This window comes from Netta rufina (assembly GCF_964035555.1).
Source record: "Netta rufina genome assembly, chromosome: 4".
In the NCBI taxonomy this organism is placed as follows: Eukaryota; Metazoa; Chordata; class Aves; order Anseriformes; family Anatidae; genus Netta; species Netta rufina.
This window is the reverse complement of record NC_140127.1, coordinates 53,066,340-53,078,536: the sequence shown is the minus strand read 5'-3', so window position 1 is coordinate 53,078,536 and position 12,197 is coordinate 53,066,340. Positions and strand designations below refer to the sequence as shown.

Below are 12,197 nucleotides of genomic sequence, written 5' to 3'. Positions count from 1 at the left end.
ACTTTTTAAGGAGCAGGAGCTTCTTGATACCAAGCCTAGATAAGGCTCTGATGTCTCTGAATGAACTGAGAGGAGCTCAGATGGTTTAGTAACCAAACACCCATAGGTTGTTGGACAACTTTCAGCATAAATACCAGTTCCAGGCCCATGCAGACTTTGTTTTCAGAAAGCAGGAGCAAACAGGATTCATTTTGGAATAAACTGTGGTTAGGTAGGAGGGAGGAAAGTCCTACTTTCTTTTACTAGAGATCAGTTGATATTTTCTCCTGTACCTGTTTTGCCATCCTTGGCAGGTTTCACTTGTTCTAGGTATAATTGCTGCATTGGTGTTTAACAAAGCCACTGGAAATTCTGGACAGCCAAAAAGTGTCTAGAATAATATGCAAATAAGCTTTCCTCAAGACTCAAGGAGTTGTTACGTTATGAAAGCCAGAGAAGAAAGACTGAACTCTGGAATCTTCCTTATCCACTTCGACTTCCTGCATCACTGTCTGGATCTGACGTGGTGTGTTTCTGATGCTTATTTGAAGACAACACATTATTGGTGCAGTCTTAGATTTCAGTACTAAACAAAACATCTTGCAGAGCAGGGCAACCAGACAGGGTGAAGTCAAATAGAGCAGTAATTTGTCTGAGACTCCCTGTTTTGAATACTTTGGTGCACTGATATGGAATGAATTTCTATTTCAGTTTTTGCTGTGTCCTTATGAGTTCTCTGGTTAGTCTTGCTGTAACCATCAATTATGCTCTTCTCTTAGTCTGTTGTAATATGCAAATCTGAATATAAATATGTTTTTTAATTCATAGGCGGAATATTCATGGTGTATCTAAAGAAAAGATCAAGAGAATGTTGGAGCGGTATGAACGTTGCCTTAGTATTAGATCAATCTTGGATTCTTCAGTCCCAGACAAATCAGAAGTTGCTGCCTGGAGTGAAGATCCTCCTTGTCAGGAGGAAAGTAATAGGTTAGATTATTTTCCTAGCCTTGTAGTATCAAAAAAAAAAAAAAAAAAAAGGCTAAAGAGTCAAACTTTATAGTAGTGGAACCTGGGTAGTGCTGTTGAACACTGAACATGTTTCAAACATTAATGAAATAATAACAAAGAAACACACTACAAAGTTTTCTTAGTTTTTAGGGATTACAAGACTGCTAGAAATGAGCAGTCAAAGGATATACCTTACCTGATAGATATGTGCTGTTGTATGTATAACACTTAAGTCCATAAAATGCTTTTCGCAAAAATGCAGCCTCAAATATGAGCAAATTACTATTCCTGAGTCTGTGCGCTGATATAAGATGACATTCATATAATAGTAGGAGTTACCTACTTGCTCTTGAATATGCATAATGTAGAATAGTCTAGATTTCTGTTGGTTACACACACCCAACACAGATAATTTCGTAGTGGCTAATCTGAATAAAGCTTAAATGCATCAATAAAATCTGATTTCCTGTGCGTTCTTATGTAGGTTGTTTGTTCCATGCTTAATATATTTGAAATTAAGTAGGGACTGATAATGAATGGAATGTAGTTGATTGTGAAAAGCAGAGTGATGTGAAATGGCAGGACCCTTACTAGTTAATTTCTGGACTCCTTTGTTTAGCATCTAGCAATCAGAAGGGAGAAGCAGTCATTAAACAGAAAAAGTTACCACCTTTGTGGCTATGAAGGAGGAAATTTGTGGCAACAGAGTGTTCCAGTACATAAGTGAATGAAGGGAATGGGTAAAGATAGACTCTTAGGAAAGTATTCTTAGTCCCTTGCTGAACTAAAATAGGGTTACTTACCAAAGAAAGTTCTGCTTTGCTTAGCTCATTACTTTTTATAACGGAGTGTTGAGGTTTGTGTTGTCATCTTAAATTTGTTTCCCTCTCGCTAAGGTTTTTCAGCTGCATGATTATAGTGTGTCCTAAAGGGTGGATTATGATCTGTAACTTTTACAATACCAAATAGCCAAGACAAAATTAAAAATGTGGAGAAGAACAGGTGCTTAAAGAAAGTCTGAAATGGGTTTATCTTTCGTTGCATTTTGTCTTTCAGAGAGAGAGAGGCGCATTCTGATATAAAGGAAGAAAGAGCATTTGCTTCTGATCCTGTGCCTCTTGAATCAGCTGAAGATGATAAACATGTTTCCGGTTCTTCTCTAACTTTAGAAAGTAACTGTACTCCTGAACATTTTCAGAAAGAGGAAAACAAAATGGAAAATAACTCCATGGAACACAGTACTGAGAACAGCACTGTTCAAGGTGACTTGGATGTTGATTTGTCAGGTTGTGTAGAAAAAGAACTGCCCTTGGAGAAAAAAGAAGAAAAGGGAGAAGGAATGGAAAGAATTACTGAAACAGAAGTGGATGAGGTTGAGGTGACCGCAACTGAAGAGACCTTACACTTAGGAGGAGCTGAGGAACACAGCGATAACAACATTCTCAAAGTTCAGGCTGAAACTGAACAATGCAGTGAAAAATGTACGGAACCAGAATCAACACAGAGCAGTAACACAGTGGAACCAAGCAGCTCAGCTCTGGACACATCAAGGAAACCAGAGCTACTAAACTTTCTGGGTGACTGGCCTGTACAACAAACAATGGGACAGAGAGTCAAAAGAGCTAGAAGACTAGAAAAGTCTTCTCTAAAGAATGATAGTGAAGGTAAAACCCCCAATCCTGAATTAAGTAAAGAACAAGCAGGCCTACCTGATACCTGTACTGTTGAAAAAGGACAGGGGGAAGAAAATTCATCCTCTAGCTCTTTCTCTGTCAGTTCAGATAAAGTTGTACCAGAACTGCAAATGTTAGGACATTGGCCTGTCTCCAGCTCATTAGAACAGAGACAACAGAGGCCAAGGAGAGTGAGAAAGACAAGTCTAAATCAGTCTGATGAAGGTAGAAGTACTGAAGGTGATGTTAATAAAAATGCTCTTGAGACTTTAGATGTGCTTCGTGGGATACCTGTGAACACTGCAGAACAAGAAGATACAAAAGGGTTGCATGTTCACCAACCTGAAACAGTAGCTAGTGAAACAGTTGGTGAGAAGAAAACCCAGCAAAGTAAGAGAACAAGGAAACATCACAAATTAGCCCTCACTTTTACAAACAACAATTTGCCCCATCCAAAAGAAGAGGAACAGTTGTCTATGCTTACTTCAGCAGAAGAGAAACGTGATGTGGGCTCATGTAGACAAATAAGTAGCCATTCACAAACCGAATCACACGATTTTGCTCTCCTGTGGAGATTAGAAAAGAAAATGCTTTTTCCTGAGACTGTCAAAGTACTGCATGGCAGACTAGATGGCTTTAAACCCAAAGATGTGGATAATACTTCAGGTTCTCAGGAAAAAATCCCCTACCGAGTTATGTACGATAAAAGCACATTTGTGGAAGAAAGTGAACTTATCAATATTGATGAGTCTGAAAAGCTAAATATGCTGTGTAAGCTCTTTGAGTCTTTTTCATTTGAAGCTCTGAAAGACCTGTATGAAAGATGTAACAAAGACATAGACTGGGCCACAGGTCTGCTGTTAGACTCTGATGAAAAATTGCACAAAGATCTTGATAGTGAGTACTTTCAAATAAGAGAAGCTGAGCCACTTGTTGCAGACCTTGATTTCAAGGAAAATACAAACTATGATGAGAATCTCAAAAATGGCAAACACACAGAGCAAATCATTGGGACTGTTGATATTTCTGAGCCTTCAGAAGTCAAGAACTCATCAACCAGTGTTGCAGAAAGCAGGAATACCAAGGCAATTGTGACAGACTCTGATGTGTCTGACTCATTTGCTGCTATCTCATTGAACGATTCAGTGGAAATGAAAAATTCCAGCGATAAAGCTCCTCGAGATGATGCAGACAGTTCTGCAGCAGGTATCATTGAGCATACCGTGTCAAGAAAGCAGACTACGGAGCATGTGAGCCCTGTTGAAGAAACGCGAAATAAACTCTCAGCCTCAGAACTTGATGCAGGTTTATATGTACCCATGGATTCATCTCACGGTCTTGATGCAACTACCAATTTGAAATCCAAATTAAATAATGAAAGTGAAAGCAGTAACCCTTCAGAAAGCAATGCAGAGAATGCTGAAGGGACTGCTTTGTTACTGGAAATAGATCGTGTACCTCTGATCGGACCTAAGAGTGATAAAGAACTGGAAACTGATAAAGAAATGCAGGGGAGTACCAGGGAGATTTATGGTAAAGAAGAAAGTGAAACTGCGTGCAGGGATGAAGATAAAACCAAGTTACAATGTCCTTCATCAGTATCACCTTCAGCCTTCAATATAGATAGCCTAGAACTAACATTGCCTCCTGAACTGGCACTCCAGTTGAAAGAAATATTTGGACCTGTTGGCATTGATGCAGGTATGGGCATAATCATTTCCATATTTTTATGGAAAAAAAAATCTTGGCTAAAAAAAATCTTTCTTCCTTTGCTTGGGAATATATTTGCACAATTCCTCGTGATGCTGTTGCCTGCTTCTGTTGATCTAAAAATGGAACTGAAGCAAGCATGGCATAAAATACGAATGCAGTAGTGCTACTTTCTAACTGTGTCTTTTTACACACACTTCAAAAGCAGAAAAAAAAATATTGGCTTATTTGCCTTCTGAGCCACAGGCCGTTGAGCATATATTCAAACTGGAGGCTTATCATGATGGTGAGGAAGATGCAAATGATGACTGGTTAAGGAAACAAAAAGGAGAAAAAAGATTTTAGTCATCAGTTAAACTGGGGAAGAAGATGAATGGTTTAGAGGGAAAATAAAGGAAGGCTATACTTAGCGATGCAAACAAAATGAAAAACAAACTACGGTGAAGAAAGCCATAAGCAGTTTGAGCATGCATCAAAATACAAGAGTTAAAGATTGATAGAAAAGAGAAGGAAGGAAAACACGAGGAGGATAATTTATTTTCTCTCAGTTTTTTCTATTCTCTGAAAGATTACTTGATGTGAAACCCTGCATACCTGGTCTGTTGGTGGGTTTGGCTGCTATCCTGCATTCCATGCCCACCTCCTCCAAAAAAGAAAAATTACTTGTTTTTGATAGCAGAAAAGTGTTTTATTTTGTCTTATGTCTGTCCCGGATTTTCATTTGACATATGTGTACTTCCTGACCTGTTATTTTTTTAAGGGTGGGAAATGTAACAATATTAGAAGGACATTTTAGGGAAAGTACATACCATGATGACACCATGATAATTCCTGTTGTTTCCTTTAGAGTTAGAGGTGATACTTGTAGCTCAGCTTCTCTAAGTTTGTGAGTTTGGAAGGAGGGATATGAATACTATTGCACAGTGGCTAGTAATGCTTTATTATTTGAAAGTTGTTACATGCAGATTGCAATTAAACAGTGGAAGTCGTGTTTTCACAAATGATACTGGAGTTGTAAGTGAACAGTGGCTGTGGAAGAGAAGGTACTGCTTGAAAAAATAAAGAAGGAAGAATGCAGTTGTTCAGGTTATCATATTTCAGCAAGATACATTTAATATTAACTCATTTTTCTTACTCTGAATTTTTGAGCACTAGATAATGGATTCTGTGTGTCTTTTTTTTTTTTTTTTTTTTTTTTTTTTTTTTTTTTTTTTTTTAAGAAAAACTTGGCAGTTACTGAACATTTTTTTTTTAGGCATTACAGTTTGTGCAAAACCTCCAGAATTCAACTTAGTAAGTACTAGGCTGTTGTACTTTGGTTGCTTGGATAAGCTTTTATAGAATGCTTTAATGAGTGTATTTTCTTTCTTCTGCAAGGATCACTGACTGCTGAGGATTGTGTGGTTCATATTGATCTGAATTTGGCAAAAGTGATTCATGAAAAATGGAAAGAATCTATTCTGGTAAGTAGATTTCTTATGGTATGATGATGTGCTATGTCAGTCCATTTGGCTCAATGTCTCGATCTGAAGGCGTTTGTAAGATGTAAATATCTTTGTGAGAACAATGATAAAATAGTCGTGCTTTGTGAAATATGTGGAGTATATCAGTATGCCATAATCATCAGAGCTGTTGAAAGACAGTTAAAGGGATGAGGAAACTGCATGTTACTGGTACGTCATCATGAAAATGAAATCCTTGAAAACGAAAGGTCATAGTGTAAAATTTCACTACAGAATTGATAAAAAATTCCACTGGACAAAAATTATTACTGGCCTTTTGACATTTAAGAGGAGCTCTTGTATGAATTATCGTGTATATGAAACATCACCATGTACATTAATTGAGAAAAGTTCTCTAACCTCCATTCTGCTGTATCTATATGAAACTTGGACTGCATTTGGGCACAATTTTTGTTTGGTTCATTTCATTAAAGTTATGAAATCTTAGCAGTAGGGCATATTCCTCCCATTGGCGTGTTTGGAAATACAACTCTGTCTTTTAAAATTAACTTGTAAAATAATTGTCTTAAGTATATTTCTTTTGAAAATCTAATATTTGAGAAATACCATGAAATATTATTTTGAAGCTAGGTAGGCTTATCTAGAATCTAATACTTATAAACATAGCATTTCACGATGAAACTTTTTAGCTTATCAATGTTCATTTTTTTCCTGTTTTTATTTAGAAGCGTCGGAGGAGAGATGAATCAGGTAAGTTGTTTACAGAAGGTATGCCATGTATTTCTTTTCAGTGTAAAAAATACTTATTACATACTTTAACAATAGGAATTTTTTTAAAACTTCAATAAGGTTGCAAATACTCTGGCTAGTGAAGGATGGATTCACTTATTAAGCTAACCTTTTTTTGTATTGGTCTTTGTACTATTTAGCGTTCCTTTACAGAGTTTTAAGGGAAAAAAAAAAAAAAAAAGTGAATTATAAGCAATACCACTGATCCCAGGGAGATAAAATGAAAAAACATATTGTTTTGTGTACTTGAGAGAATTTAAAGAGAAGCTCTGGCTGGAGTAAGACAGCTGTTTGATAGGATTTTTGTAATCTCTGTGGGAAGAAAAGCTGCAGCTAGTGAATTCCTAGCGAAGGAAGGCAAAAGAAAGAGGTCAGGCATACAACATGCACGCACTGCTGCCTGTTTTAGAGGATTTGGATAGGGCAGGAAGTATGTATGTCCTTGTTCCAAAATGTATGTCCTTGTATGTTCCAATGCATGTCCTTGTTCCAAAAGTCCCTGACTATCTAGTTTCTAGTCACTCAACTACCTCTGAAGAAATGTTCCTCTACAGTATAATCCCACTCATCTTGGATGGGTGGAGACTTGGATTGCAATGTAGGTGCTAAATCCCCACATGAATGGCCAAACAGTGCTGCTATCGTTAATTCCTAGAAATGTGACATCAGATTGTTAAGCATCTGTGAAGCAATAGAGGGAAGACAGGTGAACGTGTAAATACATGTTGATAATCGTCTTGTAAAAGCATGTGTTTATGTATGTGCAGGGTAGTTTACAGCTTGGAAATTCTTGGTCCTTGAAAATTTGGTGAATCTGGGAAATCTGATTTTGCTTTTGTTTTAGAAAATAGGTGAAGATGATCAGGCAGTCTTTGGAAAATAGAAGCGAGGGAGGTTGCTTTCTGTTTTACCAATAATAACGTAGTTTTAACAAAGACCAAAACACCTAGGGTGAAAAACTTTGTAATTATTTTGGCTTTGCTTGTGTAATTAATCTAATAATTGTTTTGTCACCTCGTTTTTATTGCTTTTGAAGGTCCTACACTGATTCAGCAAATAGATATGAATGACTCAGAAATGCTGTTATCTCAAAATGTGGACAATAAAATGCAGAAGAAAAAAATGAACTGGCTTTCAAGCTCATCTAATGACATACAGTCTAAGAAAGCAACAACATCAGAAATTTTTCCTTTCATGGATCATTGGAATGCTCAGACTCAGAAAGTTTCTCTCAGGCAAATCATATCTGAAGAAATAGCCATGCAGGAGAAAGAGGACCTGGTATGGATATCGCCATTTTTATGCAGTATAAATTCGTTACTGTTAATGAAACAGTATCTTATTTGGTGACTCATCTTTGTGCTGCTGATTACAGCCTGAATTCGAGAGATAAATGCATGCCAGTTAGTGTTACTGATTACAATGATACATACATTTGCTTGTGGTAGATTTTTTTTCAAATCTTATTTAAAAATGTAATATTTTGATTGTTTCACAAACAGATCATGGTGCTTTTCACTCTACAGGTTAGCATTTGCATTTGTTTGAATTGTTTTTTTTTTATCGCTCACTTAAAAGTAGATGATTTCCTGCATTTTTTAATAGAAGCAATATCAAAAAAAAGTTTTAAATTAGCTTCTTGCTTTGTTTATTTGGAAATGGATTGAATTTGTTTTAATATTTTTTTCCCAAGAAGAACCCACAACATTCCTAACAGATGAGACATTAAAATAAATATTTGAGAATCTCAAAGAATTTTCTATACTAACTTGTCAGAAAATAGGAATATTTTATAGATTCTTGTTAGTTTTTTATTTACCACACAATTCCCATACACTGGTTGGTGTATACATTACACTGCCCCCTATTGCAAGGCAATTGTTCAGAACAGGAGTTTTTGTTTGTAATTGTCTCTGATAAGTAGCTGTTTCTAAAGCTTTGTTTGTACTGCTAAAGAAAGCTAGATGTTATTGGCCTGATGTTACCAGTTTGAAAGAATGGCTTGTGGATTCTTTCCTTGAACTGCATGTATGTGGCTTACTGATAATGGTAATGTATTGTCCATGGATTTGGATTCTTGGAGCTTGGCTTTGTTCTGCCATTCCCCCCCCTCCCCCCCTTTTTTTTTTTGTAGTCTGAGTATTGGAATCATCAGCCTAGTTTATTGTAGGGTATAATTATTTGTTCTTTTCCACTTAACTTCACAAATGTGAATAGTTTTTACAGTATAGCTTCAGATAATAACCTACACCAAGACAAAATTGCTTCATCTACTTTCTAATAAAACATTGCTTCAACCCCAAGCCCTCAGTACCATTTTCCACAGATAACTGAGTAGAGAGGTGGACTTCATACAAGCTTAGCATTGGACTGGATAGACCAGCAGCAGAATGCATTTGTAAACTAAAATTCCTCCTAAACATCCTCCTTTTAAGTCCCTTCAAGTGACTGCAGAGAACTGCACCAGTGTGTAATACAACTCACCTGTCCTTGCTTTCTTATCATCAGATCAATGTGGCAGGCTCAATGTGATACTGAAGTGTTGCCATTGCTACGGGTGCATAACTACTGAGTGGATGTTTTTTTTGAATCCTAACAAATAGCAGTATAATTGGGTTGGCTCCACTGATTTTGTTCTAATCATGAGCTTGCAATATTATTTCTTTGTCTTCTGGGTAGAAACGTGTTCCTTCTGTGGCTAGAAAAGACTGTGCTGCTAAACTGAAGGAGAAGCAACTTTTTGAGATGTTTCCAACAATTAATCAAAATTTCTTAATGGACGTCTTCAAGGACAACAAGTAAGAAATCTTTAAAGCTCTTTGTAAAACTGGTACTCAGTAATGCACAGTTATTGCCTTAACTATCAACAATTAAGGCACAGCTAATTAATGGCTTTTTCCAAACTAGCACTTTGCATTTTGTAGGTTTAAATAAAGGCAAAAGTAACTGGTCTTAAAAGAAAAAAGGGTATGAAAACTACATGTGTACACCCGATTCTTGCTTTGAGGAATAGGCAGTTTCACTTACCAGAAGAATGTTTCTGGTTATTGACATCAGACTGTCAGTGGAACTGTGTGTTTGCTCTAGAGTCAAGGTGTACATAAAGTAGGAGAAATTAGTAGAGGATTTAACAGTATATGTACAGAAGATACCATCCAGCTTAAGAAGAAAACTATCACCTGGTGTTAGCTGCTAGTAGTCTCATGGTTACTATAGCAGCTCTGAAGGAAAGAGCCATCTCTTTATCTCTTCCTGCTTGTATTCTGTTTCTCTGTTCTGCATTATGTTTTTGGGGTGTGTGACTACCTTCTTAAATTGAAGTTCCAGTGAATTAAACTTCTTTTCAAGAGAAACTTTCCTTTTTCATCCTTGGCCAGTTGAATGTGTGTCTTGACATACGGGTTTGCATGCCTATTTGTCAGTTTTTCTGCTCGTCCAGATTGTTATCAAAACCTTTCCTTGTGGAATGTTTAAAGCAAGCTGTTTATCTACCTCTACACCTCTTTCACTGTTTTTCATATTCTAAATTCTTTTCATAGTGTTGCCTTTCCCAAAATCTGTCTTTACTTCTGATCAATCTTTCTCTTGTCTGCTTACTGAGCAGCAAGAAGAAGAAAGGGCATACTGAAAATCTGGTGGCAGCTGATCTCCTATTCTGTTAAGTTTAACACAGAGATTTTCCTGCATAACAGTTCCAGAGAACTGAGCTGGTTTTAAACTAGATTGTACTATCTAATCCCATCCAGAGGAGATTTAAGATAAAGTAACTTATACAGCCCAGAAGACAGTGCTTCCTTCTAAACTGATGCCAGTGTTTTATTAAGATATGATGCAATTTCCTTTGGTATTTCATAGCCCTTTCAGTATTCAAGTGCCCCTTAATGACATCTCAGTCGACTAAGACTGCTTGTACATTAACGGCAGTAATGCAGTACAGTGAGTTGACAAACCCTTCTGTAAGATGGAAAATTCTATTCTAGTGCTTTATTTTCATAGGCATTTATTTCTCTCACTCCATGAAGGTCTGTAGCATGTATTTTAGTAAATGTAGCAGCTATTAATATACTTGAAAAGTCACAAATCTTACCTATTATACTTTACAGCTATTCTTTAGAGCAGACTGAACAGTTTCTGAACTGTGTTCTGGAAGCAGATCCTGTAAAAACAGTTATAGCTCAAGAAAGTGTTCAGCAAAATGAAAGTGTTTCTTCCTACAGTGCTGCAAAGAACCGTGAGAAGAAGGTACTGTGTTTTTTTAATCGTAATTACAAATAAATCCAAAACCATGTCAGTGAAAAGACCCTACAATACATACTTAAATTCGACATTGCAAATTCCTACAGGCAAAAAAAGCTAAGGAAGAGGATGATGTTTTGAGTGAAATATTTCAAGAATATGAGTATCCACAATATGATGATTTAAGAGCAGAAGCTTTTCATCACCAACAAAAGAGACAGGAATGCTTGAAAAAGGCTGGGGAGGCCTATCACATGGGAATGAAGTCTGTGGCAGCATTTTATGCACATCAGGTAAACTTAAATGTTGTGCTTTCTTTCTGAATTTAGAGGGACAGATACTAAATTGGAAGTGATAAAATTGTGCCTACTGCAGCTGATAAACTTGCTTAGTTACTGTTGCCTAAGTGTTAGTTCGAGAATCGTCTTAAAATGAAACTCACTTCCATTAGTAATGATGCTGACACAGGAAGCTACTGTAACCAAATTCAGTGTGAAATCTCATGAAAGATGATATTTAAGTGCTTAGTGAGATATGCTTATTTTCTTATAGATAGCACTCTCACATCTGCACGCTTGTAAGCACCAAGACTTGTGTCGATGTGGTCTGAATTCACTCGTGCATTACATGGAGTGAAATGAACATCAGCTATGGAATCTTTTAAATGTCCTTTGGGTTCCTCTTAACTGGTGAGGAACTGTTTCTAGACACGTCTTTTGTACTTTTTAGGAATCAGGTATTAAGATATGATCTTCTCCCTCAGAATTATACTTATTTCATCCTCTGTAAATGTTGGACAGGAGTGCTGTTTGCTGTCTTTGTGTCCTTGTTTTGGATATCTTTATGGCTACAGCCTGTATTCCTGTTGGTATGAGGTGGTGTGGCATGCCGTGCTTTTTGCCATCCGTTTTTGGAGTTTAGATCTGCTGATCAGTCTTGTGTACTGTGGCCTTGGAGCACAAGCTATCTCGTCTTGATTCAAGCACAGCTCTTGGTATATACTAGTTCGATGCCTGTTCATAGAATGGCTCAGGTTGGAAGGGACCTTAAAGATTATGTAACTTCAACCCCCCTTCATCATTGCTGTTGATCATGTTCTTTGTTGTAAGTACAGACTGATTCTCTGTCCTTTCCTCTACATGTTTTTATTTGTGTCTTCACACAAGATACTTTAATTCATGCATCATTCAGACCACTCTTAAAATTATAAATCCCTAATTCTTTTTGAAGGCTGTAGCTTTCTTCTGATCTAATAGCATATAAAAGAAAAATTTGGCAAGAATTTCCATTATAGAGCCATGTAATTCTAATCTATGAGTTGCATTAGGAGAGAATAAAA

The 12,197-nt window shown here is 36.8% G+C and overlaps 1 protein-coding gene across 2 annotated transcripts in view; it reads left to right on the top strand.

Annotated features, from left to right (window-relative positions):
* Positions 1–12,197, top strand: part of N4BP2 (NEDD4 binding protein 2) — a 40,462-nt gene that overhangs the window by 19,269 nt on the left and 8,996 nt on the right. Inside the window, exons 9-17 of one of the 2 annotated variants that reach the window (XM_084286133.1) lie at positions 808–966; positions 2,044–4,361; positions 5,748–5,833; positions 6,559–6,583; positions 7,659–7,903; positions 8,125–8,148; positions 9,302–9,420; positions 10,726–10,864; positions 10,966–11,151. In XM_084286133.1, the coding sequence (XP_084142259.1) occupies positions 808–966; positions 2,044–4,361; positions 5,748–5,833; positions 6,559–6,583; positions 7,659–7,903; positions 8,125–8,148; positions 9,302–9,420; positions 10,726–10,864; positions 10,966–11,151 (3,301 nt within the window). The remainder of the gene's footprint in view (positions 1–807; positions 967–2,043; positions 4,362–5,747; positions 5,834–6,558; positions 6,584–7,658; positions 7,904–8,124; positions 8,149–9,301; positions 9,421–10,725; positions 10,865–10,965; positions 11,152–12,197) is intronic. The other variant, XM_084286134.1, reaches the window with a different exon arrangement.